This window comes from Chaetodon auriga, chromosome 8 (assembly GCF_051107435.1).
Source record: "Chaetodon auriga isolate fChaAug3 chromosome 8, fChaAug3.hap1, whole genome shotgun sequence".
NCBI lineage: Eukaryota > Metazoa > Chordata > Actinopteri > Chaetodontiformes > Chaetodontidae > Chaetodon > Chaetodon auriga.
This window is the reverse complement of record NC_135081.1, coordinates 15665282-15692950: the sequence shown is the minus strand read 5'-3', so window position 1 is coordinate 15692950 and position 27669 is coordinate 15665282. Positions and strand designations below refer to the sequence as shown.

At 43.4% G+C, this 27669-nt stretch overlaps 2 protein-coding genes across 3 annotated transcripts; one reads left to right on the top strand and one right to left on the bottom strand.

Annotated features, from left to right (window-relative positions):
- The first annotated feature begins 498 nt into the window (after nt 1–498).
- On the top strand, nt 499–11458 carry crot (carnitine O-octanoyltransferase). 2 transcript variants are annotated; one of them, XM_076738082.1, is made up of 17 exons: nt 499–639; nt 1295–1418; nt 1658–1782; nt 1883–2064; nt 2170–2294; nt 2409–2517; nt 6418–6511; nt 6759–6884; nt 6981–7082; nt 7321–7404; nt 7493–7600; nt 7689–7819; nt 7907–8030; nt 8138–8216; nt 8543–8636; nt 9195–9314; nt 9506–11458. In XM_076738082.1, exons 2-17 carry the CDS (start codon nt 1304–1306, stop codon nt 9624–9626), a joined length of 1839 nt encoding a protein of 612 aa, XP_076594197.1. In that variant the 5' UTR covers nt 499–639; nt 1295–1303; the 3' UTR covers nt 9627–11458. The 2 variants fall into 2 exon arrangements, with proteins under 2 accessions (XP_076594197.1, XP_076594198.1); XM_076738083.1 differs by lacking the exons at nt 6418–6511; nt 6759–6884; nt 6981–7082; ... (6 more) ...; nt 9195–9314; nt 9506–11458 and adding an exon at nt 2775–3202.
- Nucleotides 11459–11586: 128 nt separating this feature from the next.
- On the bottom strand, nt 11587–25403 carry abcb4 (ATP-binding cassette, sub-family B (MDR/TAP), member 4). The gene is made up of 28 exons (XM_076738081.1): nt 25338–25403; nt 25050–25120; nt 24824–24893; nt 24122–24284; nt 23968–24013; nt 23584–23775; nt 22115–22286; nt 21874–21998; nt 21139–21310; nt 20874–20987; nt 19796–19906; nt 19565–19690; nt 19043–19246; nt 18780–18950; nt 18413–18574; nt 18094–18288; nt 17731–17877; nt 17508–17612; nt 16983–17060; nt 16297–16380; nt 15968–16171; nt 15775–15875; nt 15493–15633; nt 14827–14983; nt 14533–14730; nt 13700–13906; nt 13157–13303; nt 11587–12622 (listed from the first exon to the last, which is right to left on the bottom strand). Exons 2-28 carry the CDS (start codon nt 25109–25111, stop codon nt 12416–12418), a joined length of 3861 nt encoding a protein of 1286 aa, XP_076594196.1. The 5' UTR covers nt 25112–25120; nt 25338–25403; the 3' UTR covers nt 11587–12415.
- Nucleotides 25404–27669: the final 2266 nt, after the last annotated feature.

The following is a 27669-nucleotide window of genomic DNA, read 5'->3' as shown; positions in this document are numbered from 1 at the left end:
ATGAACAGGAGGAATCATTGCAGAAAGCAAAGCCTGCCTCATTGCACATTTGGAGTTTATGAGTATTGTTTTCAGACAGACTTGAAAAAATGTGATCCTATCTTTAGAGATTCCTCTTGAACTAATGGGTAAAGTTCATACCATGAAAGACAGAAACGGACCAAGAATACCCAGAATTATATTGCTGTTGAGAAATGTTTATTGTGCCATTGACTTCTGGATCTGTCTGCCTGCCTGCCTCAAATATTATTATTATTATTATTATTATTTTAACAATAATATCAAATAAAATCACTCTGTGTGCAGGTATTGAATACTGTGTTCTTTTTGGTCTTGTTCAAGTTTCGTTGTTTATATTTTGCTTCTTTGATTGTTACCACAGCCTCTAAATGAATTCACCTCTCTGCAGCACACAGACTCACTCTCAATGCCTCGCTGATAAATATGTAGGGCAAGTGTAACGCGCATGCGCAGTAAGGTCTTCCGGGCTGGCTCTGGGACAATTGTTCAGTGGGGTAAAGGTGACGAGCGGAGTGGATTCTGAGGACAAAAACAAAAGCCTGAACACATCATCACATCCAGCTGGTATTTCCTCTGTGTGTGGATGCATTGAGTCAGCGACAACATATCCCGAAGAAGGTGAGCCGACATAAGCAGTGTGTTTGAAAGCTAAGAAGTCTTTAGAAGAAGTTTAACCTAACTTTCAGCGTAAACATTGTTGACGCAGCGTTAATTTAACCAGTGTGCTGTAACGGCTTTATGTCGGGTAGGGTTAGGGTAGCTTAGCTTTCTCACTGGAAACCGTTAGGTCCGTTTGAATCAATGAACGAGCTAAAAGACAGGTACAGACTGTGGTCTCTGAAATTCAAAGCTCTTGTCTACACCTGCTCCTGCTCAGGTGTCATGTATGAGATGAGGCTATCAGAGAACCTCAGTGGAGGTAGACTGGGTTTAATATTACCATCGGCTCAGTCATCAGGGACTGCTTGAGCTGCAAATTACAGCTACCAGTAACAAATATTTCAAGGTTCGCTTTTCTTGTCATTAACAAGATAGGAATGTACAGTGAAATGCAGATGTAGCCCCCTGTCACGTAACACACACACACACACACACACACACACACACACACACACAGAAAGTGTAATGTATTAGTCTCATTCTTCAGAGTAAATAGTTTCATAGAAAGTAGGCTGGCTGATTTTTTGGTTCCCCACTTCTCTGGTGAGTCTTGTGAGTCTGACGTAACGTCAGCCTCAGCTTCATGTCAGTGTGAAATGTATTTGTATTACAGACAGTAGAAATGGCCAATCATTTGTCAGAGTCTCTGCCAGAGCGGACCTTCCAGTACCAAAGCAGCCTGCCACCCCTGCCTGTCCCGTCGCTGGAAACTAGCCTTTCTAAGTACCTGGATGCAGGTAGGATGGTAGCTTTGTGCAGCTTGCTGTGTCAGAGTTACTCATTTTCAGGTTTTATAAACCTTTACCATGCAAACTTTGAACAAATTAACTTGTTAACAACTGCTGTCAGTTATTAATTAAGTTGGATAAAATTAATAATGTGTGGATCCCAGCCAAGTGAGGTCTAGTAAGTTTTGGAAAATTAATGGTTGCATGAATGACACTGACTAATTCAGCATTGCCATGTTGTCCGTAAGTTCGTCCTTTTGCATCTGAGAAAGAGTTTGAGGCTACAGTGAACACCGTGAGGAAATTTCAAGAGGGTGTTGGCAAAGAGCTGCACCAGAAACTACTGCAGAGAGCCAAGACAAAGAAGAACTGGGTGTGTAATTGAGCTGTAAATGAATCCTTTTTGATGTTACAGATCTCCTCTTAACTCATGGATGTTTTGTTTAACTAACTTTTTTTTTTAAATTCCCCAGCTGGAAGAATGGTGGTTAGACACTGCATATCTTGAGAGCCGCATCCCCTCACAGCTGAATGTGAACTTTGGTGGCCCAGCGCCCTACCTGGAGCACTGCTGGCCTCCTGCAGAGGGAACCTCTCTGCAGAGGGCCAGTATTATGACATGGCATACATTACAGTACTGGAACCTGATCCGCACGTACGACATGTTCACACACATTTTTACCAGCTCTGTTTTTGTGGTGTGTCATGCAGAATTTCACACATATATATAATCTTTTTGTCTTTCTCTTGTCTGTTTTAGGGAGAGGCTGGCTCCTCAGAAAGCTGGCAAAACAGCATTAGATATGGACCAGTTCAGAATGCTGTTCTGCACCTGCAAAGTACCCGGAGTAAATAAGGACACCATACATAACTACTTCAAAACAGGTAGAATAAGCTCAGCTCTTATCTCCGACCTTCAGACACAGCTTTATACCTTTAGACCGCTTTCTCAGTTTACATATCACTGTTGTGCAATGTGTGTGTTGTGCTGTGTGACAGAGCTCGAGGGCCCTTGCCCCTCACATTTGGTGGTGATTTGTCGTGGAAGGATCTTCACATTTGATGCACTCTGTGATGGACAAATCCTCACTCCACCAGAACTACTCAGGTAATGATCACAAGTACACACACCACTGAAAAGTAAAATCCAAATATGAAATCTAGTACCAAAGAGAACAGTTGGGGCAGTGAACCAACTGCTGACACTGCTCATTGAACTTTTAATAATGTGTGGAGGTATGTTATTAAATATTAAGCATTTCACTAATCAGCCCCAAGAGGGTGCTATTACACTATCCTTGGGGCGCAGACGAAAGGTCCTGTCAAGTTGTAACATGGCTCCACATGTCTCCTCCCCCATTTAAGATTGACCAAATGGGAATGCAAGAGGGAGAGGAAGACACAAGGAGATAATTTAATCAAATTACTCATGATACACAGCATCTCAGTGGTGCTGTATTATATATATCTATGCCTATGGAGTGGAACGGTTCGGAGTCGTCGAAGGCAAACAAGTTACTCCATCAATCCCACCAAGTCCAGAAGGCAGACAGAAATAGACCGCCTAGTCAGGGAGAGGAGGAAGCTGAAGAAGCAATGGAGGAAGGCCACAGAGGAGGAGAAGGAGGGGATAAACCTGCTTCAGGAAGAAATTCAGAGTAGGCTTTCAACACTGAGGAGAGCTTAAAACCTTCTGAGGAAGCGCAGAAGGAAGGAGCAAGCAAGATCACGCTTCTATAAAGATCTCTTCCCAACTCCCAACTGACATGCCCCCAGACAATCCACCAGAGCATGAACTAGATATCAGTCCACCCAGGTGGAGTGAAGTTGACAAAACCGTGCATAGAGCAAGGGCCGCATCATCTCCAGGTCCCAGCGGAATTCCATACAGGCTCTACAAAAATGCACCAGATGTCCTGCGATTCCTCTGGAAGCTGATGAGGGTTGTGTGGCAAAAGTGGGAGATACCAACGTCCTGGTGGAGAGCCAGAGGGATCCTTATCCCCAAGGAAAAGGACTCATCAGTGATCGGCCAGTTCCGCCAGATCAGCCCTCCAAACGTCGAGGGAAAAATCTTCTTCAGTGTGGACGCTCACAGGCTGGTAGGATACCTGCAAAGAAACAACGTGATTGGCACGTCAATCCAGAAAGCAGGTATCTCAGGCTTCTCCAGTTGTGTGGAACATGCCAGTGTCATCTGGCATGGCCCAGGTCGCCAAGAAGGAGGCACAGATCTCCATGTGGTGTTCCTGGATCTCACAAACGTTTTTGGCTCAGTCCCTCACAACCTCCTATGGACAGCCTTTGACTACTTCTGGGTCCCAGCAGCTCTCACATCCCTTGCCAAGGCCTACTTCCAGGACATCCAGCTCTGCTTGACAACAGCAGAGTACACCACAGCATCGCAACACCTGGAAGTGGGAATCATGGCTGGCTGCACCATCTCCCCACTGGCCTTCACCCTTGCCATGGAGGTCATCATCCGGGCCTCTTAATGGGTGGTTGGTGGACAGCGGATAAGACAAGGGCTGAGGCTGCCGTCAGTCAGAGCCTACATGGACAACCTCACAACACTCACCATGACCAAGGCTTGCACTGTACGGCTACTTAGAAAGCTCCAGGAAAACATAGAACTGGCTCGCATGAAGATCAAGCCGAGCAAGTCCAGAAGCATCTCCATCGTCAAGGGGAAACTGTCAGACCACCGCTTTCATATTGGCGAGGAACCCATTCCAATGGTCTCCGAGAAGCCTGTGAAGAGTCTAGGTCATTGGTATGACTCCTCCCTCAAAGACAAAGAGCAAGTACAGCAGCTCAGGAAGGAGGTAGCCAGCAGCCTGGAGAACATCGACAGAACCCTGCTTCCGGGCAAGCTGAAGCTCTGGTGCATGCAGTATGGACTACTTCCACGTCTCCTGTGGCCACTTACCCTCCATGAAGTCCCACTCTCAAAGGTGGAAAAGCTGCAGAGACTCGTCAGCTCATATGGAAGGAAGTGGCTTAGCCTTTCCAGGTGCTTCAGCAGCATTGGGCTCTACGACAAAGGGATGCTTCACCTGCCCATTTCCAGTCTAGCAGAGGAGTACAAGTGCGCCAAAGTCAGACTGGAGATGCTACTGGATTCAACTGATCCATTTGTAGCCCAAACTGCCCCCATCCTGGCCACCGGGAGGAAGTGGACCCCATTGGCTGCAACTGAGCAGGCAAAGGCAGCACTCAGGCACAGGGACATCGTGGGCTGAGTGCAGGTGGAGAGGAGTGGTCTTGGCCTTGGGACCAGTACACCAGCGTGGAACAAGGCCACCCCACCTGAGAGATGCAAGCTGGTGGTCTAGGAGGTACATCGGGAAGAAGAAGCGGGAAGGTGCACACAAGCTGTGGCACAGGCAAAGCAAGGGCAGTGGATGGCATGAGAAGGAGTGGAGAAGAGGAAGATCTCCTGAAAAGAGCTGTAGGAGATGGAGGCATTCAAGGTGCGCTTTACCATCAGGGCTGCCTGCGATGTCCTGCCTTCTCCTGCAAACCTCAGCCAGTGGTATGCCCTCTATGTCCTAGTCCAGCAACACTGAAGCACATCTTGTTGGGATGCAAGACCGGCCTCACCCAAGGCTGCTACACCTGGTGGCACAACCAGGTGCTAAAGTGTCTTGCAGCAGTGCTGGAAAGTCAACGGACAAGTGTGAACGCCCTTCCTGCCCTGCCATCCTGTTGGCAATCAACACCATTTGTCCAGGAGGGTGAGGGGCAAGCCAGCCTCACCACCATAAGACCAGACACTGGGCAGCTGGGCAGAGCACAGGACTGGAAGCTGCTGGCAGACTTGGGCAAGAAACTCTGCTTCCCAGCTGAGATTGCATCCACCAACTTGCGACCAGACCTGTGCGAAGTGCGAAGGAAGGCCCACTGACAGGCAGTCAAAGACCTCTCCAGGGCTGCTGAGAAGGGGAGCCAGTGGCTGTGGATGAAGAGAAAAGACACTGCCTGGGCCTTCAAGTGAGTTGATGGCATCTAGGGAGTGAACCTGGGACGCTGGGATTCACTGCTGAACCCTCTGAAGGTGTCGTGGGCCTATCAGCGAAACACCCAAGAGGGAGGGCGTCCACTTGACAACCCAAAGGATGCCATCACTCAACTGACCACCCCACAGAGAGTCTCATTGGTGCTGTGTGTATTGTTTGAGGGATAGCAACATCTAGTCCTAAACAACAGATCTATAGAAATAATCAAACAGTTTCAAAGAAAATCAATATAACAATACACAACAATACAGTATAACTGATAGAAATAACACCCAACAGGTGATTCAGATAATTTTATCAGGCAAAGAACAGGCCTGACATGAGCAATAAAAACAGGTAAATATACATAAGGTTATGTCTGTACTCTTCAGACTCAGGTCGATGGTTTATCATAATAACTGCTGACTGTGCAGCTGTAAGGGACAAATAGTTGGGACTCGGATAGCCAAGACACACTTAGAATGGAAAATAAGAGAAGAAGAAAAAACAAAAACCATTTAGCTTCTGATTCATTCATAATTTGGATTACACACACACATCTAATTATTTTTATTTTATGAATAAACACAAATAACACCAGAGCCGTGGTTGGTGCTATTATGTGCTATTATCATGTTTCCTTGTGTAGTTTGCCAAATCTACAATATTGCAATCCTGCCATAACACGGAGTATCTGCAGGTCTGGAAAAGTCTTTAAAAATGTTGAGGTCATTTTCCTCTATTAGCCTTTAGAGAGTATCAAAAAGTCTTACATTTAATTTGTGGAAGTCTTAAATGAATAAGTAATTGTAGGCCATATCGTCCTAACTGGTTTTCCATCATACTTAAGCTGGTCTGATTGTGAAGCAGGTTTTAAATGCATTGCATGCTTTTTGCGTAGTATTAAAGGTATTAATAAATCTTAAATTTAACTCGGCGAACCCTTCAGAAACTGGGCTGAATGGAAAGAACCCAGGTTTGATTTTCTGTGTGTTTGTTAATCTGTATAGGCAGCTGAGCTATGTGAAAGAGCGCTGTGAGGCAGAGCCGGAGGGAGACGGAGTGAGTGCTCTCACCTCAGAGGAGAGGACTCGTTGGGCAAAGGTAGGGGTGCTCATGTTTGGTTTTCATCTCAGTTCATAAGATCCAATACAGATGGATGGATTGTGGATTACTGTCCCTGCATATTTTATCCCCATTTCTATCATTGTCTTATCTGTAAAGTCACTAATCTTTTGTTTTTGGATCAAAGGAAAAAAATCTGCATTACATTTGTGAAAAAGTTCTCAAATTACAGAAGCATACTTGATTATCAGTATTGTAAGCATTTGTCTGTTTACTGTCTCTGCAGGCCAGGGAGCATCTAATAAACATTGATCCACACAATAAGACCATCCTGGAGACCATCCAGAGCAGCCTGTTCATCATATGTCTGGATGAAACGAAACCCTTTTCCACTCCAGAGAACTACACCAACGTACGGGCCGCACAAAGCATGACTTCCTGTCGCTGGTTTAAACGAAAAGAGTCGTGTGTCTGATTGTGACTTTTTTTCTATCAATTCTGAACATAGATGACCCAGGAAGCTCTCACTGGCGACCCCACCACCCGCTGGGGTGACAAATCGTACAATTCAATCGTGTTCTCAGATGGAACTTTTGGATCTACTTGTGATGTGAGTTTGTATATATGTGTGTGTGTGTGTGTGTGTGTGTGTGTAATGACAGAGGAGTGTCGAGACACCCTGTGAAAGCTTGAATGACACTTTTTCAGATTTGAGGTTTTCATGTTGCTCATCTTGGTGTCTTGGTTAGTTCCTGTCCAAAAGCAAATACTTCTACTGTGTTACAACTTAAAAACATATTTCTGAACATATTCCTTGAATAACAGCTTCAAATTAAATTGTTTTGCAGCATGCACCATATGATGCCATGGTACTGGTGTCTATGTGCTGGTATCTGGACCAAGAAATTAAAGCTACAGAGGGCAAATGGAAGGTAAATATTATTACTTGATTCTGTATGGTACATTGAAATAGTTCTTGTTAATGATTCACTTTTCACTCATTGATGTCTGTGCTTTTAGGGCTCAAATTTAATCAGACCCACACCTCTTCCTGAGGAGCTGGTGTTCACGGTGGACAATAAAGTCCTCCGTGACATCAGCAATGCCAAACAGCAATACTTGGAGTCGGTGAGCCAATATTAAACACCAAATTATGCCAGTTGTCTTGTTCATAGTCCCAGTTGTGTGACTGTCCACTCTGTCGCTGTATTCACAGACACAGGACCTGCAGATTGTGTGCTACGCCTTCACAGCGTTTGGAAAAACAGCCATTAAACAGAGGAAGCTGCATCCTGACACCTTTGTTCAACTAGCAATGCAGTTTGCCTACTTCAGATTGCACAAAGAGTATGGACTTGTGCATTTGAGCAATCAAAAGTGACCTTTGAAGTCTAAGAAGTGAACAACCTGAATGTCTCTTCTTATCCCTCTCAGGCCAGGAAGTTGTTATGAGACAGCAATGACTCGCAAGTTCTACCATGGTAGGACGGAGACTATGCGACCCTGCACCACAGAGGCTGTGAACTGGTGTAGAGCTATGATGGATCCCACATGCGATGTGAGTGTGTGTGTGTCTGAAACTGCACTGTGGCAAAGTCACTCAGACGAAGGAGGTGGAAGCAGTCTTTGACTATATGACATGATACGTAAACATTGTTCTGTCAGGTTAATGCCAAGAGGAAAGCCATGCTGCTGGCCTTCCAAAAGCACAACAAGCTGATGGCTGAGGCCCAGGAAGGAAGAGGTTGGTTCACTTTACGTTCATGCGATCAATAATTTTACATACCGCTGTTTAGTAGTTACACCACTCTTTCTAAGCATGCACATTATTTTTCCTCCACCTTCACTTTTCATGAAGGTGCACAAGTATAATAAACTTTTTGGAAAATTACTGTAGTAAGATTTTTTTGAATAAACAGATGTTTGTGATCATTACTGTCAGGTACACTGTTAATCTAACAATGTTATGGAGCTTTGTGTCAATAGGGGTTCCTACAGCAACAGAAGGTTGAGCACCAACTTGTGTCTCTGACACTAATTCACGTTACATTCGTGTGACCTTGCATCCAGGTTTTGACAGGCATCTTTTCGGGCTGTATCTTATCGCCAAGGAGGAGGGACGTCCCATTCCAGAACTCTTCATGGACCCCCTCTATGCAAAGAGGTACTATCTGTACAGCTAATTTATTTCTTTGAAAGAGTGTGTCTCTGCCCCAAATCCATTTTCATCAAGGTGTATAGACCTTTGTGTAGACACACAGACAGACAGGTGTAACTAATAACATCAACAATTTCCCAGTAAGCCAACGTTCCAGTGGGAACTAGTTTACCTAATAGAATTCAATCAAGCACACCTGTCCTACAATCACACAGGAAAAGGTCTGTGGTGGGATCTGTGGAAACAGGTTTATCATCAGGGGCCCATGTTGGTTTATCACAGCTACAGTACGTCATAGAGGTGTGCACGCTGGGTGAGATGCCAACATGAACTAGAGCAGAAAAATGTTGGCATTTTTATTTTTAATCCTTACATTTCCTAATTCAGCTTCAAAATATTTTAGCTGCACTGTGTTTTTGTTTTTTTGGTAATTGTTTGTTATGGATAGATCATTACAGACATTCTGATAAATGGCCAGTTTAATAAAGTGAACTGCAGTACAGATGTTTCTGTACAGATTTTTTTTTCTGTCTGACTGTAACTGAGTTGTGTTTGTGTCTGCAGTGGTGGTGGTGGCAACTTTGTGCTGTCGTCCAGTCTGGTGGGTTACACCACAGTTCTGGGGGCTGTGGCTCCCATGGTGCACCATGGCTATGGCTTTTTCTACCGCATCAGAGATGACAGGTGCGAAGGAGGGACATAAGCATGCTTTCATTAACGTGTTTCTTCTTCTTCTCCTCTTTTGCTCCAACTGTCGTGATATCTGCAAAAAAGTTACAAAGTGCTTTACATGTTTGAATCAGGATTAGAAACTGAGGCAAATAACACTTTCAGCACCTGCAGTCACATCCTGATGTCGTCTTTTTTCCCTACAGGATTGTGGCGTCCATCTCGGCGTGGAGATCTTGGCGTCAGACAGATGCTGCGTCACTGTACAACTGCTTCTCTAACTCCCTGCACGAGATGCTCCACCTGGCCACCACATCTCAGCTATAGGTGCTCACTCACACCAACAGACAGACAGTCGCTAAGCACAGGCTAATACATTCACCTTTTACCTCATAGCACTTACTGGAACGTTAATGCACTCACAATCCACACACCCTCAGTGAATAGCCGACAGCTCGCGATAGTAATGTTTGTTCTCAGCACAGTTCAATGCAAACGTACAGAATCGGTGCTGCAAAGCAACATCCACTGGTTTTGCCATTAAAAGGATAACTGTTCTGTTTCTTTTAGTGCTAAGTCGGACTTTTAGCACTTTAGCGTAAATTTTCTGTGGGTGTAAATATTTTTCCTGATGCTCTGATTTTCGTGATTCTATCATGTATTTTCTTGAGAATGTTTAATTTTAAATGCTGACAGTATTAATCCACATTTAAGCCAAGTTTAAGGTGGAGACTTGTCGAAAATAATTTAGGCATTCAGATTAAACCCATAACACTAACTTTTATATAAGTTAAATGACATAGATTTGCCTTGTTTTATGTTTTGGGTCAGTCTCCATATGAAAATTTACAGAGAAGTGCAACATTACTCAGCTTTTTTGAAGTTGGACTGAAATGAATAGTAAATATGTTGTTGGTGGTTGTTTTGACTTGTGACTCACACAGTCTGAATTCACCAAGAACAAATGAAAGTTCTTTTTATTTTATCTGCTGTGATACTGCCCCCCAGTGGTAATTGGTGTTCTCCAGGATGCGTGAATTTTTGGTCACAACAGCTAATGTCGGTGTAAGAATTGGACATAATATATTATGTCAGAATTCACACAGTTATGATTACATCAGTATATCATCACCTGAAAATAAGAATCGTTGGGGTTTTGTTACTTTCGACTGAGCTTCTTATATCTACAGAGGGAGCAGGTCCTCTTCCCCTTAGTCCACCATGTTGTACTGACGTGTTTCTGCGATAGCCCAAAAAGGACAAACCAAACACTGGCTCCAGAGAACACCTTTCACAAGTTTTGCGGACACTGTAGGTTCTCCTACATGTGCTGAAGGGGAGGGATATTCAGTTGATTGCAATATGTAACCTCACCACTGGATGCCACTAAACCATCCACGCTGATGCTTAAATGGCCAGTATGCACATGAGGAATGCAGACTGCAAAAACATTTTCAGTGTTCAAATGGGCATCTGTGTAGTTCAAAGACAGCCCTGAAGAATTGTGATCCCGTCCTTTAATCAGCTGTGGGTCAGCGCTGCTGCAGCCTTTACTTTTAGCTGTTAGCGCTCCATACTTGGCTGTGACTCTGTGTGTTCATTTACTAAATGGGTAACGTGTAGTGTTGAGGTCACATGACTGCCTGTTGCTGTGAGCTTTGACAGTCTGGTCATTTGACTAGATCACCAAATCTGGACTTATTTGAAGATTGTTTTGAAAAATGTAAAAAATATGCACAAGCGCTGCTGTATCATTATTCCCTATATGTCTTTAATCAACAAGTGAGACAAATTCAAATTTCAGCCTTTTGATAACTAAGGGTTGTCTTCCTCTCTGTTGAGATGCTGTACATCGTTCTGTACGACTTCTGCTCATCAGTGAAACTGTTGTTTGGCTGGTTGCTGCATCCTTCTTTGAACCAAAACCAGACTGTCTCGGTCACTGCTCTGTATGGGTTCTGCACACTCTGCAGCTTTCCTGTGTGTTCTCACATCGGTCGAGCTAAAAACTGATTCTTTTTTTTTTTTTTTTAACTCTGCATTTAAAGCCTTACACTAATCTGTATATGTGTGCATGATTGTTGGCTAAACTTTTACGAATGGCTAAATGTGAAGAAGATTGTACCTTCTTTAAAAATCCAAATGAAAAAAAAGCTCAATATTTCTCTCACATTATTGAAACAAGTGTAATTTTGGAAATGTAGTGAAGTTGTAACAAGGTGAAGATTCCATCTGCTCTTTCAGTTTTGTCCGGTTAAATTAATAAAACGATGTTGAAATGCGCCGATGGTTCAATAATTGAATATAAAACTTTTAATAGTTACATACAAGCATATTTTCCAAAAAGGTTAGTAATTCTGTGCATTTGTAGAAACAAAATAGTACTAGTGTGTGACTGAAAAATGAAATGTGCACAGCCCTGTGTATACAATATTTTCCTGGGTTAAACAGTTCAGGCACTTCTGCTCATTTGTGAACTCAGACTGTAGCAAACAAGCTGTATGATTATAATAAATTATCAAAGAATTTTCCTCAGTATGTGAACTGTAGAACACAACTTATTTGTGAAGATGATCCCAGTGTCAGAGGCACTATCATACATAAATCCAGTGTATTGGCAAAGGACACTTGTCATAAGTATTTTGCAGTTAACAGAGGGTGCCACTAAATGTGAATGGATCTTTTCAAACAAGGCGAAGAAGAAAGAAAACGAGCGGGAATGATACAGTGGGCCTTTTTCACAGGCGACATTTTGACTTTTTGATCATTGCAGGAAAATCAAGTCTCACTAAAAACATTCAAGTGTCCCAGTAAGCCGTGGCAGTGAGCCACCTGGAGCAGCTAAATGGAATACAGCCATTCATTTTATTATTTACACTTGTGCTCGTCCTACTGCCACATGCCAAAACACCTTCTTTGAAAAAGGCCCACAACAGTGACAACTAATGAACAGTAGTAGTTATGACTGAAAGCACATTCACACCCAAACTGCTCCACCGAAGCTGTTCAAACCGTCCGAATGCGAAGCAGCGAGCCTAAATCACTCCCTCTGGAAAGACAAACATCAAAAGCAATGGGTGTTGTAGTGCTCCCTGTGCCCGCCCCCCCTCGTCCTTTCATTCGCTGTGGTGGCCCATCTGTTTGGTCACCAGCATGTGATAGACTCCCTTCATGGCCAGCAGCTGTTGATGTGTGCCCTGTTCGACCACCACTCCTCCCTGGAAGACAGCGATGCGGTCTGCGTTTTGGATGGTGGACAGACGGTGGGCCACAATGATACACGTCCTGCCCTTCCTGGCCTGGTCCAACGCGTCCTGCACCACCTGGAAAGACCAGAATGACGACAGTAACCTCACATGACCAGAATTTGGGAAATCTCTGGTTATCGAATCCACAGACTTTCATTCTTAACTCTGTTATCGCCTGTGGATTATTTCTTCTTGTGTCATTGTATACAAGTATTTATATCTTGTATTTCGCCTTCAGTGTTGGTTGATGAGGTTGGGAGCACAGTAATTTCCATCATTTTATGGAGGAAACATTTGAAACTTGACCTTGAGCCATTCTGTGAATCACCATTTAGAAAGCAGTCTGGTTTACTGCTCCTCTTTTATTAAAACATAAAAAGATCTGATTTAACACTGTAAACTTTTTTTAAAACGGTCAAATGGCATCTCTGTCAATTATGACCCTAACGGTTAAATAAATGTTTGACTTATCTTCCACTTTGGTACACTGAAATTCTGCTTTGACAGATATTCCTCTCAACGACTCGCTGGTGTCGGCATCATTGTGGGATGGATTCATTCGGTACATTCAGCCTCTGGTGACTTGTGAGCAGAGGGAAAAACGCTCACCTTCTCACTCTCAGTGTCGAGTGCGGAGGTGGCCTCGTCCAGGAGCAACACTTTGGGGTTGCGGAGGATGGCTCTCGCTATGGCAATACGCTGTTTCTGGCCACCTGACAGCTGCGTTCCCTTATCGCCTGCCTGAGTGTCATACTTCTGCTCATACAGAGAGAGAGAGTGCAGAGGAACATAATATCTTTAATATATCACCAAAATAACGACAGAAGCATCCTGAAATCCACATTCCTCCCTGTGAACTATGAACACTTTATTTCAAGGGTCAATCATCTCTTGTTAATTTCCTGTGAAGTTTCCTTGAAATTGGTGCTAATTCTAATGAAAATAGAGAATATTGTTTTAGTTAAGATTTATCTAGTCGAGTCTATATGCAGTTATTGTAATTTGGGTAAACAATGCTTGTAAAGTTTGGTGACTTCACAGAGCCATGAGATGTAAAGATAATAACTGCTGGATATAAAAAAGAAATGTGTAAAATAAAACACATTATTTATGACTGAGAGGAGAGCACCACTGACAAATCACCACAGTTACCTTTGGCAGGTTTTCGATGAAGTTGTGAATGTTGGCTGCTCGAGCTGCTGCCTCTATCTCCTCCATGCCTACAGTGCGTCTGTTGTCTCCATAAGCGATGTTTTCAGCCAAGGTGCAGTCGAACAGCACAGGCTCCTGGGACACGATGCCTATCTGGGATCTCAACCAGTGGATGTTCAGCTGCTTTATATTTATACCGTCCAGCCCCTGATGGAGAAAATGATTGCAGAATGAGTGGTGGGGCTTTTTTGGCCTCTTTTTTCAGTCTCCACCAACTCTCTCAGTACTACTGAGAAGGCAGTGTATCAGGGGATTTTAGGGCCTTCCATTCTTTTTCACACCTGATCTGGCCAGAGCAGTGAGCCTGAACCAAAACATTCAAGTAGTGGGCCAACCAAAGCAAAAAAAAAAACAAAAACAAAAACAAAAAACCCTCAATAAATCACCAAGTCACAGTTGATGGTGATTCAGAAACGAAAACATTTCTGAAACAAGATTCTTGCTCCACTGGATGAGCAACTGAACAGATGCTTTAAATTAGTGGCCTTGAATTAACAAATACTAAATCCTATTGTTTTCTTCAGTACCTGGACTGTCAGCAACAACACCTGCCAAATCAAGATAACCTGTAACAGTTGGTGCAGTAAAGATAAGAACAAACATGCTCCACAGACCTTCTGCTGTCTTCTAGGTCCCTGTCTCATCAGCACAGTACCATAAAGCAGCCATAAACACCCTGGCTGGCTAACCATTAGCTAACTAACAGTAGGTGAGGAGGCACCAGTGGTCAGCAGCCAAGTACAAAGAGCGTGGGTGTGTATTTGTCTTCTCACCACTTTCCCATTTCTGGGGTCGTAGAACCTCTCCAGCAGCTGGATGGTGGTGCTCTTGCCACAGCCGCTGCTCCCCACCAAGGCCAGAGTCTCTCCCTTTTTAACCTTCAGGTTCAGCCCTTGGAGGATGGGCACATCAGGGCGTGAAGGGTAGTTGAACTTAACATTGTCAAAGCACACGTTGCCGTCAAATTTCTCCTGAAGTTTTAAAGGATGAGAGAGAAGAGCGATGTGTTAGCGTGTGCGTGAAAAGCTGTATTATAGGTATGGTGTCTGGCGTTTTGTGTTATGCACCGGTGACTCTCCCTCCTTTGACAGATTATCAATGGCAGGCTCTTTGTCGATCAGCATCATGAGGTGGGCGGCTGAGAGTTTGGCCTTAGCATAGTTTGGAGTGAAGGAGTTGGCCTCTCCGACAGCCATGGCACCATACAGAACAGCTGAAATCACACTGGGGGAAGAGGTCAAGCACACGTTAGTTTTACCTTTCACACCGAAGAGTCAAGTGTTCAGTGAGGTTGAAGTTAATATTTCTGTGTTTTGTAGCTGTTTTTGCCCTGAAAAGCTGAGCTTGCAATGAACTTTGGACTTTCTCTAACAGGTAGAATAAAAATGAAGGCGATGGCTCCTCCCAGCAATGACACCCTGAGTTCCCTCGGCAACCTGAAACACGTGTGTGTCTGTTGGATCAGCAAAGGTACTGGTGTCTCGAGCGACTGTACTCTGGGTTTGAAGTCCACCCATTGACAGTGACTCTTGAACTGCTTTAGGCCAGGGTAATGATTAAGAGCCATATAAACAGTCTGTCCTCCCACCAGGAATGCTTTGGTCTTACGTAACCTGCTGTAAACTATCAGTGCACGCAAACTGTTGGACAGCTTCTCTCTCATAAACCAAAACTCCTGGCTGTTAAACATCAGATTAAGAGACAAGACAAAATCACGCTGTCTGCTCACTCACAGGAATACCCCCTCAACCTCCATCCGTTTTTCCTGAATGAGCCAAGCTCCAAAGCGGAAACAGGCTGCGTAGGCGAAGTAGATCATGGCCTGGGAGAAGGAGAAGGTGAAACCATACACATGGGCCTTCTTCTTGGAGTTCCTGGACAGAGAGCAACAGAAGGGTGGCATCAGAGAGAGCTCTCTTGAAGTGAAGTACTTTGAATTATAATACATTCATGTTGTTTGTTCATATATCCTGTGAAGACGATGGCCTTTAGTAAAATAAAGTCATTTTCCGTACTTGTAAGGCACTTCCAGGTTTTCCTGATACAAAGACTCAAACTTCGGTTCTCTGTTGAGAGAGACAACAGTACGGATATTCTCGATGGCCTCTGTAGCAATCTGGAAAGACAAGCCATACAAACATTAAATCCACTATATATCTAAAGGTCAGCGTTTCAACAAACGGTGCTCGTCCTTTAAGAAATGGCTACCTTTCCAGCCTTCTCCAGCTCCTTCTTGTCTTCAGCAGCGTGTCCTGTGAGCAGCTTCATCTCCGCAGCGCCAGCCAGTGCTATGACGGGCACCACGGCCAGGATGAGCAGGGTCAACTCCCAGCCGTACACAAAGGCTATGACCACACTGGTGCCCATGTTGGCGAAGTTCTGCATCAGCGTGGCCAAACGTGCTCCTGTGGCCTGAGCAGACGTGGAAGATGGGAACCACGCAGACGACCAGATCACTGATTTCATTCGATGACTCGTTATGGTAGTCTCTGTCTAACAGCTATGTTTGTTGTCCGAGTGTGTGTGTTGAGACTTACCCCTTGTACTTGGGCGGCGTCAGTAGCCAGTCTCGTTGTGAGTGCTCCAACACTGTTTTTGGGGTTGTCATACCAGCCGAGGTCCTACAAGAAGACAGGGATAAGTTTAAGATGTGTCCTTAAAACTCAATTTTACAAGACAACCGACACTCAACATCTTCCTTTTCCATCGTCACATCACATCCATATTTCCTCCTTATACAACTACGTTATGGTGTTTTACTTTAACTTTAGTCACATTTTAATTGTGCTTGTTTTAATATCATCATTTAAATGTTTTTTATAAACACTTTCAGATACTTTTTATACACTTTCATCTGTTTCGAATGCAAGAGTTTCTTCTTCTATTGACATCTGCTTAATACCAGATTGTCTCTTATACTTGCATCTTATTTTTTTTATATATGTGGTTTCTTCCTTGACCTAAATTTCACCTGCTTTACAGCTTATTTCTTTTATCCACATTTTACTTATTTATACATGATTACATGATTAATTATTTTATTTTGCACTTCCATCTGTTTATGTATGGGCTCAGTGCTGCTTGATACATGTGCCCTTGTGTCATACAGTAGCATACTATTTTTTTTATATTCTGTAAATCCTCTCATCTGTACTACTACTAATTATTATTATTAATATGTAGAACCCTGTGTGGGTTTCTCATTTCAGTTTTATGTACTCACCTGTCTCATCATGGACGTAAAGGCCCTGAGTCTCAGCTTCAGGGTCAGAATCTCTCCAGATTTACCAAAACAGAAACCCTGATGAAAGTTTACAGACAGACAGGACATGAGCAGGTCTGGACGGTGAACTAGCGATAAACTGTCAAGTGACCTGCATGTGTTTACACTGCAACATACTATTGTATGTGTGTGTGTGTGCGCGCAGGTGACACTTGAAATGATACAAATACAAGATACAAATATTCATTAGTCAGCTTAAGAGGTGCGGTTGAGCAGATTTTGTTACCTTTGGCAGAGCCAGGCTAACTGTTTCTAGCTGTTGCTGCAGGTTGTATATTACCAAATTTATTGAACAGACATGAGAAAGGTATAAATCTTCTCACCCAACTCTCTGCAAGAGGTCAAACTATATCAAACTATTCCTTGGGGGCAGTGAACACACCCCGGAAGTTAACATGCATGTGTGTGTGTGTGTGTGTGTGTGTGTGTGTGTGTGTGTGTGCATCAGAGTGTGTCCATGCATACCTGTAGAAACATGGTGATGAAGGCTACACCTCCAATCATAACAAACATCAGGGAAAAGAATTCGGATCTTTCTTTGACAACTTCTTCATCTGGCTCTGCAAACACCTGAGAGGAGAGACAAAAACACCTCGTTCGTAGCCTTCCACAACACCTGATTAATGCTGCAATTAACATGACACATTAAAATAAGTTTTGTCGTACACAGGAACCATGAGTAACCTACAGTGATGATCTTGGAGAAGATGACAGCGAACAATGGCTGCATTGCGCCGTTAATGATGGCACAGATAGTCCCCACCAGAATGTACAGCCACTCAGAACTGTTGAGACGCATCACTTTTAAGAACGACACGGAGGGAACATTTTCATCCTGCAGGAAGGGAGAGAAAGAGCAAGGCATCTGATGACAGGATCTCTGGTAACTGTGGGGTTGGACTGTGAGACCATACAGTATAAAAGTCTACAGTCTACATAGGCTGGTAAATAGAACACTGAAGACGGTTTGATCCATTTTTCTTTTCTTCTACCTCATGTGAAAACATTGGCCCAGCCACTTAAATGCCAGAGATGTTGCACCACAGCTCACCTCTTCTGTCTTGTCCTGGTCACACTTGAACTTTTCTTTCTCCTCTTTGTCTCCCTCTGAGACAGCGAAGGAGGAGCCTCTTGTGGACTTCCTCCTGTGCAGAGAGGACTGAGAGAAGGTCTTGACTAATGGGCTCTTCTCACCTGCAGGCAGCTCACATTCTGCCTCCTCCCCATCCTCGACTTTCTGAAAGGTCTGCAGTAGGGAGAGACAGGAAGACACAGCAGACATGAACAAGGTCAAATCTGACCATTCTGACATTCAAAAGATCCAGTCCAAGCAAACAGCGTGTCAAAGTGTTTCTGTGTGTGTATGGTACCTGCATGGTGACCAGACTATGGTAGACCCCCTTTCTTTCCATCAGCTGGCTGTGAGTCCCCAACTCTACAATGTCACCTTTCTGGAAGCCAGCAATGACGTCAGCGTTCCTGATGGTGGAGAGGCGGTGGGCAACAACTATGGTGGTACGACCCAGTCGGACCTGCACACAACGATACGCGTCTGAGTTTTTGCTTACGTTCACAAGGAGGAGCTTAAATGTTTATTTATGTACATATGACATGTTTGCAGTTGGCACTTTTTAATAAATATTTAATTTTAAATGCAGCACAATGACTGCATCAATGTCAAAATGCAAAGTAAGCATTACGGCTGCGTCCTGAATGAGGCAGAGAATGTTTCTGTACCTTGTCGAGTGCAGCCTGCACAATGGTCTCACTCTCAGCATCGAGTGCAGACGTGGCTTCGTCCAGCAGAAGGATTTTGGGGTTGCGGACTAGAGCTCGAGCAATCGCAATCCTCTGCTTCTGTCCTCCACTCATCTGAGTCCCTCGGTCTCCAACCAGCGTATCAAACTTCTGCAATGGGAGTGATGAGTCTCAACATTAGCAAGTGGCAGACGGAGGTCTTGATAATCACAGAGGACAAGGAGTCAGAAATACAGCCTCACGTTGGGAAGGTTCATAATGAAGTCGTAAGCGTTAGCCTCCTTGGTAGCCTGTTCGATCTCCTGCTGCGTTACGTCAGGCCGGCCATATCTGATGTTCTCAGTGATGGTGGTGGCAAAGAGGATGGGCTCCTGACTCACCACTCCGATCATCTCTCTCAGGTAGCGGATGTTAAGAGAACGGATGTCGTGACCGTCAATACATACCTAAAAAGTGAGAGCCAGTCACAGCACTTAATTTCCCCCTATTCTAGCAGCTACAGCCTACATTAGGAGCTACTAGCATTACACACCTGAATCTGCGACTGAAGCATTGGTGATCTAGTTTCATCACCAGGTTTTACAAGGAATAAGAATGCATGGAATAAAAAACGATATCTCTGGTTTTGCTGCAAGTTATGTTGTTTTTAAACTGTCTATCATGAGTCTGACGATGTTACAGGGGTGCACTGCTAAATCGGTGGAGTATTCTTGGCAAATACGGAAACAATCCTTTGAATGAAGTGGGTCAGAAATATCACTTACAGATCCTTCCTGAGGATCGTAGAACCTCTGCAGCAGCTGGATCGTGGTGCTTTTGCCACAGCCGCTGCTCCCCACCAAAGCAATGGTCTGTCCGCTCGCCACTTTCAGAGACAAGTTATCTAAAATCTACAAATGAAAACAACGTCAGTTCTGAGATACAGTTTCAAGTAATATAATGTCTGTTGATTGTTTTCTCTTATAAAGTTCAGACAGTGTCCACGGGGAACACACTTTGACTTCCGGCCTTGAGGGGTAGGTGAAGTGAATGTTCTTGAACTCTATGTCTCCCTTGATGTAGTCAGGCTTGAAACCGGCCTCTGAAAAGCTGTCAATGCTTGGTTTCTGTTGAGACAAGAGTGAACAATATTTTTACTTCAAAAAAACTCAAAAAGCTTCGTTCTGGTTTGTAGCTTGGCCACAGCTGGATAAAGAATCTGATTATTATCATAACCTCAAACAGACAATGGGAGGAAGCCGCTCAGCCCTCCAGGTTAGGGTGAGCGTATTTAACAAGGCTAATGTTTATTTCCACAGCTCTTTGTGTTTTCACTGCTTCTCGCGGTGCGGTTAAACACACAAATCGCTATTCTCTCTCTTGCTTTGCTTTTGAGGAGTTGAACCTGTTGTGCGTCTCTCTTGGAGGCCTCACCCTTTGGTAATTAAGACTAGACAGTGGAGTTTATTTATGAAGCACCACTCCAGATCAGGCGTCAGAATAAAAGACAAAAGCGAGACATAAAATGGGATGTGATAGAAACGCAGTACATGAAATAGAGATAAAATGAAAGCAAATAAAAGCAAGATGTCGGTGAATTTGCTATCACAGGCCTTCTCTACATTTAGGGGCCCAAAGGTCTCAAGGTTAGACAACACAGAGACATCAGACAGTCACACATTAACATAATATTTAGAGACCATTCCGGCAGATAGCAGATAGGAAGTCTCTCCCTGTCTGAGCTACGGTGGGAACTGAGGTCTTCTAGAGAAACTGTACACACATAGAGAGGACCATTCAAGGAGGACTGCTCAGGCATTCACATTTGTAATAAGGAAATCGGTCAAAGTGCACAGCTGTGCAATATCAACCAAATGACCAGCAATCTTCATTCAAACAGCAGGTGCTCCAATTAGAGCAAAATCCAACATCTCATTACTGACTCCAGGTTGTTGGCTTAATCAAAGCCACCCCCCAGAGAGCCTGAGTGCAGAGGTGCATGTTCGGTAATACAAACTGACAACTGCCCGGCAGCAAAGAGATTAAAAAAATCTTTTGACGTGTGCTTTGGGGAAATAATGTTACATTCCTTACATGATCAATAATGCTGTAGACTTTATGTGCAGCTCCGCGGGCACTGGCAAACGTCTGGATGTTGGGAGAGGTCTGTCCCACAGTGAACGCTCCAATAAGCACAACAAAGAACACCTTAAGACAAAGACACACACACACACACACACACACACACACACACACACACACACACACACATCAGCGTTAGTAACCCTCTTTTTCAGGGTCTCCCTTATGCTGAAAGGGAAAAAATAACTACAGATTCTGTCATAATGTGTCTACTCACGGTGAGCACAGTTCCAATGGTGTACTCTCCACTCTGGACGAGTGTGCTCCCGTACCAGAAGGCCAGAGCATAGGACAGGTAGATCATCAGGAAGGTGAGGCCCATGGCGAAGTTAGAAGAGATCGCCTTCTTTATTCCCATTTTCTTAGCAGTCTCCAGGTTCTTATTATATCTGTGGTGCAACACACACACAGACACAATCATGAGTGTTGGTTCAGTGCAGAGCAAAGCAAGGGTTAAATATGAATTAGATTACAATGACAACAGAGCCCTTTGGCAGCAGAAAACACTCTAATTCTATGGGTTTATATAGGTTGTATCCAGTTACAGCCTTTCCGGTGTCTTTTTTTTATGGATTTATTTATTTGCCCTGCACAGATGTTTTGCTTCGTGGAACAGAAAATAACCACATTCATTGTCATGAGATTAGTCAGTTATCATTTTATGGCAACTCTTTGGATTCGGCTGTTCAAGCCCTGACAGTCAGCAATTAGGTAGGTGACAAAAAGCACCTTGAAACTACTGATACTATATTTCATCCCATTCACTGTATTAACTCTAAGTGATTCACCATCAATCTAATTTTGATTTGAATATGTCTCTTCAAAATAATTTCCGCTTTGCTTTTTATGTACTTTTCTTGTGGATTTTTCAGTGTTTGTGAAGCACATGGTGATCCATCTTTTTCTATGTAATGTGCTCCACAAAGTTTTGCTTAAAACACACTGCACACACCTCTCGATCTCTTTGTCCTGACCACTGAAGGCAAACACTGTCCTGATAGCAGAGAGAACCTCTTCTGCCACAGCTCCAGCTTTGGCATATGCGGACTGCTCTTTAGTAGTGAAAGACGCCAGCACCTGCTCAGACAAGGAGAGGGACATAATGTTATTAAGAATACCTGAAGAGGGCTGCGAGGGAAGGTGGACAAAGAGAATGTAATATTTACAATAACAACACAAAGAGAGATGCTTACCTTACTGAAAAGCGCAGCTGAAATGCCCAGCACAGGGCTGACAGCCAGAATGACCAGGGTGAGTTTCCAGCCTTTGGTGAAGCCGATGATGAAGGATGTGATGAAGGTTGTGTAGGCCTGGATCAGCATCCCTGCCTTATCACCAATACCCTCCTGGATCTTATAGACATCACTGCACATGCAAACATAAACAGCATGTTGTCCACCAATGATCGACAGAGTGCTGTGAAATTTCTATATATTATGAAAGAGCACAAACTATTTTGTGGCTGTCAGGTGAAAACTCTGCAACTTTACTAATCCAGATCTTAAAGTTTTAACTTGAAATAAAGGATTATAATATGCAATAATAAAAAAATGCTGGAAAAAAAAACAAACAATAAAACAAAGAACAAAAACACAGAGAACAAAGAATTATTCAGCATCTTCTACACCTCAGGATTACACATGAAATATGAAATATGAACTAGAGCAGAGGTGGGGATTGTCTGGCATGTGGGCCCCATGCAGGCCCATGAGATGGTTTGAAGCGGCAAAGAAGATTCATGAATACAAAAAAGCAACAGAGAAATACAAAAAAAAACCAAAAAACAGCAATTACTTTTCTTCTGCAGTAAAAGAAAATAGACTAATGTGTCCCTCTGAGTGGTCCCTGAATGCAGCACGCAGCGGTTACATTGAGTGTTGCTAGTCTAGCTAATGTTGCTCACAGTGATGAAAAAGGCCAATCAATCTTTAGCATAATTGCAGCTTCAAACATGCAACTTCAAACAATGTGCTCGGATGAAGGTAACTCTCAGAGCAGAATCTGGCAAGCAGCTTTCACAAGACCACATTCTGACGCAGCCAGTGTTAAACAGGAAGCGTTGTACTGAGCGAGCTACTAGCTAAGAAGCTGAAACCTCATTCATAAGGAGAATTTGTGAAGGAGTGCCTTGTTGCTGCTGTGGAGCTGCTAACACCGCACAAAATTGTTCCAAAGTGTCTGTTTGTCTGCAATAATTCATAGAGATTAAGGAAACCCTGAGGTGGAAACTCAGTAATAGCAAATGTCTGTTCAATGTGAAACCAGCTGATGTGCCTGCCAACCTACAACACGAAACCACTGAACTGCAAAGAAACAATGAGCTCAAAGCTACGGCAGATAAAACAACCTCCCTCTGCTGGTTTTCTAGGAACTGTTTGTACATCCTGAGGACTTCCCATCCTGAGGAGACATTGAAGCCACTGAAGTTTGCATCTTTGTTTGGAACAGCCTACAAAGTTATTTTTAAAACTGACTCATGCAAAGACTGACTGACCGAAACCTTCAAAACCAGCTGCGAGTAGCATCATCATCATCATCACTCCCATCTGACATCAGAAGCACTTCCAGCTATCTCATTCATGGTTATTGTGATATTTGTGTTCAGTTATAAAATTCAATTCCTCTCCCCTGAACTACAGCGTGTGATTTCTCTGTGACTCACTCGGTGAGGCGCGTGTTGAGCTCTCCTGTCTCATTGACATCAAACCAGCCAATCTCCTGCTGCATGATACAGTGGAAAAACAGCTTGCGGATGCGTTTGACCTGCCGCCCGGCTGCCAGGGTCCAGAAGGACACCTGCATGTAGGCTGCCACCAGCACGACGGCGCCCATGATGGAGTAGTAGATGGCAAAGCTGGAAGAAGAGAAGCACTGTGACACATCTGACTTGAAAACTTCAGTAGTAGTAGAAGTAAAATTTAGTAGCTAATGTAATTTTATGCCCACAGCAATAAAAGCTAGAATTTTTATGTTTAATGTCTCTGAGCTTCCTCCAATTATGAAACTCATCACAAACATAAAAAAGACTTGAAGACTATAAACTTACAGATGCATGTCCTCTTGTAAGTTGCCTCCTGTTAGGTTGGCGAAATCTAAAGACACGAGGCAACGAAAGACATCGTTGAGAGGTGTTAAATATATTCCTTCTGAAGTGCTTATTTCAGTTAATTATGTGTGCCTGTCTGTAACGGCAAACTCACTGAGGTCAGTCAGGTTGACTTGGGACACCATGGAGTCCTGTATAAAGCTGTCCGTCATGTCTCCAAACACAATACACATGAGGGGTAGCACTACCCCGTTGACCATGGCCATCACTGTCCCAATACAGATCAGCACAATGTCCCAGCTGTCTGAAAACCTGAACTACAGCCATGTCAAAGAGAGAGTGTGGAGAGACCAAAGAGAAAGCAGCAGAAATCAGTATCTGAGTACCCTCGATGCTCCTGAGAGTTGGCTGGGTGGAAGAATTTGGAATTATGAAATCAGAGCAGGGAGAAAACTTTCTGGTCTAAGGAGCTATTATATTCTCACAGCAGGGGACTGGTGGAGTCCACCCAAACAACAGGAGGATGTGCCGCACTCCCATCCTCTCCCCCCAGCTTCCCCTCTCACCTCACACACACCTCGACACGCACACACACACCTTGCTGTTAGATCTCACCGCCCCTAGACATCATGACATGTCGAAAAACATCAAAATAAACCTCCAGTTAATCTCAAAAACACTTCAATCAATATGGCTTTTCCTGCTTCCTGCTCTTAGCACACATAACATTTCATTCGCGTTTTGCAGCAATACAAAAACAGTGGAAAGAATGGGAAAACTGAAAAATAAAGCTACATTAAGCCCTCCAAGAGCAAAATAACGCCTGGGTCTGACAAAGAGAGCTGACTGAGCTTACCACAGCAATAGGGCCCACCATGGGCATCTTTGGTGGTTTTTCTTTCTTCTTTTCATCGTCTTTGCTCTCACTGGAAGCACCATACAAACAAACAAAAACAAAAAAAGAAGGAAAAAAAGTCGAATATAAAGTCTATTTCCATGACTTATTTTTCAAGAGAACACCACAGACACCTGATGACACCTGTACTGAAGTCCGTTAGAGAAAGACAGAATTGAATACGTACCTTAAATCTCCATTTTGTTGTTTGGCTGAGGCCATTATTTTCTCTTCGCCCTTCACACTCATTTCTGGGTCCTGTCAGAGGAAGAGCCCGTTTACATTTCACAGCTCCAAACAATTTATATCATCCTTTCAAAACCCAAACCCCTCCTCGAATTTGCGAGGAGCAGCCTGGAATTCAAAGCTCAACCGGCGGTTTCTCCTAAACTGTATCATCAAGCTGCAGCATATGAAACAGGCAGAAGTATCAGAGAAAAGTAGAATAAAATAAAAACTCGGTGGAGCTACTGACCCACTGTTTGCCGCTGCCGCCCCAGACCCCTGTCTGTCCTCCCGTCTATTTTTGACAGGGTTAGTGATCTCACGCTGGACCAAACGCGGTTCCGCCCTCCTCCTCCTCCTCCTCCTCCTCACGTGGCTCTTTAGCGGCCGGACCAGCCTACGTGGGAAATGACAGCGTTGACGCTCGCCCGCTTTCGTCCTCAGAGACGTGCACATCTTTTTTTTTTTTTTTTTCTTTGGTGGTTTTTTTCTTTCTGTGTTGTCATGTGTTGAGCTTGTGATCAAGGCTTCGTCCACAATATTCCATAAAAGAGGTGAACATTTTAGGAAAAGCATGTAAGATCGCTTTCTTGTCCAGAGGGAGGCTAAATGAGGAGATCGACACTACTGTCATGTATGCTGAGACAATATATGGTTATCTTAGTTTAGCCAAACACTGGGGAGGCAGCTTAGTCAGCCTGGCTCTGTCTGAAGGTAACAGAACCCGTCCACCAGTACACCTCATTAAAATGTCGTCCATGAGGTTGCCTGGCAACTCGTGACAATCCAGGAAGTCACTGCATCCGGCCGAGAAATAATCCTGCACATAATACAACCTGTAAATCACAACGTTTCATTTATACGGTTTGGTTTTTCCACTGATTAAACACATGAGAGAGAAGGTGTACTTCAGGTGAACTTCAGAGGAGACTACTTTTTTTTTTTTTTTAACCTTTGGACAAAGCCAGGCTAGCTTTTCCCCCCTGTGTCCATTATTTATGCTAAGCTAAGCTAACTGGCTGCTGGCGAAGTGGACAAGTATGAGAGTGTTTTTATTGTTTTTTTTTAATGTAACTATGAAAAATAATACCTGAATTGATATTAAAGGTAATTAAGGGGGCCCACCAAAACAGTAGTGGAAAGGAACTATAGGCCTACATTTATTTCAAACTTTTTACAATAATTGAAAAAATCAGTGAGTGCTAATGACGATGATGATTATACAAGATATGATGGCAGTGAGGACAACAGTGAATAACTTTAAAAATAATACTTCTTCTAGGCTGATGCTTCTTCAATAATCCCCCCGCAGTATATCATTAACATAATGTCTGTTTAGTTTCATAATATTATAAAATCAGATTCTTGTTATTCATTTAATGTTTGTCAACTGTGTCCATGTGAATGATTTTAACTCACATGGTGCTTTATCATACTCTGTCATTTGTATCTGAGGTCAGTTGCTTATTTTGTTCACGTTCGCCTGTAATGTTGTTTTTCTGCAGGCAGATCATCAAAATATTATAAAGGATCTTTGTTTCCATAAACTCCAGACATCAAAATGAGAAGAGATTTCACAAGAGGTCCCCACTCCCTCCACAGAGAGAGGAGAAAAAGGTAAATGCAAGAGCACGTTTGTTTAACAGGTGACATTACTGCTGAGGGGTGTGTGTGTGTGTGTCAAATTGAGATTACTGCATTATGCAAGGTTACAATGTTACCTTAAAAATGAGTCATCTTCAGTCATAAAAGGACAGCACAAGTCCAACCACAGGGGAGACACAGATGTCAGTGAATGAGTGGTCAACGCCATCATCATTTTGTTAACCGTAAAAAAGGTCTTAACTGAGAGTTTTTTTGTTCAACAGTCGTATTGTATCCATATTTAATCTCCTCTTCAAATCTGACATTGTTTGACCCTTGACTGAAGTACCATAAAGACAGACTTCACCATATGTCATTAAATCCTATCTTGTCATACTTGCTCCTTATCTCATACCTTTGTACAACTTTTCTTAGAAAGTAATATGAAGAACAAAGTACAAAATATAGACATATATTGCATACGAGGAGCTCCTATAGATGTCTTTTATCACAGCATTCTTATACCAAGTTAAAGCAAATCACGTTTCACTTATTGCTGTCATATGTTTAACTCAGCAATCATATCATCATATTTGCACCTTTGTCAGAGTGTTTTTCGCCCTGTCTCTGACATCATGTGAAATGTGACTGCTGTGGTTTGTCAGCGGTTTGATTCACTTCTCCTGAAGTGCACACGCTGGCTGCACAGAGGTTAAAAGGCTATGAAACTAAAACCACACACAGGAGATTTGTCAGAACATGTGAATATAAGACGCTGCTGCTCTGGTTTGGTGTCCTTCACACGCAAGCAAAGTTTCAAATATGCATCAGGTATGAGTTGTAGTCTAAAGAGTTCCATAACCTTTGTGATTTAAAGATACACATGTGGTGGTGCTGCTAGTCTAAATGACCAAAAAGTGAATTTTTTTTTACAATATATTTACAAATGAAATTGAGGATTAGTAAGATCTTATGATATATTCAGTGCTGGAAAGTAA

Coding starts and splice junctions, on each gene's coding strand:
- crot (XM_076738082.1), top strand. CDS start 1,304: ATGGCCAATCATTTGTCAGAGTCTCTGCCAGAGCGGACCTTCCAGTAC. Junction 1,419..1,657: donor TTCTAAGTACCTGGATGCAG/GTAGGATGGTAG, acceptor GTTGTCCGTAAG/TTCGTCCTTTTGCATCTGAG. Junction 2,065..2,169: donor TACTGGAACCTGATCCGCAC/GTACGACATGTT, acceptor TGTCTGTTTTAG/GGAGAGGCTGGCTCCTCAGA.
- abcb4 (XM_076738081.1), bottom strand. CDS start 25,111: ATGAGTGTGAAGGGCGAAGAGAAAATAATGGCCTCAGCCAAACAACAA. Junction 21,999..22,114: donor CAGCTGCGCTTTTCAGTAAG/GTAAGCATCTCT, acceptor TTGTCTGAGCAG/GTGCTGGCGTCTTTCACTAC. Junction 16,381..16,982: donor TTACGTCCATGATGAGACAG/GTGAGTACATAA, acceptor GTCTTCTTGTAG/GACCTCGGCTGGTATGACAA.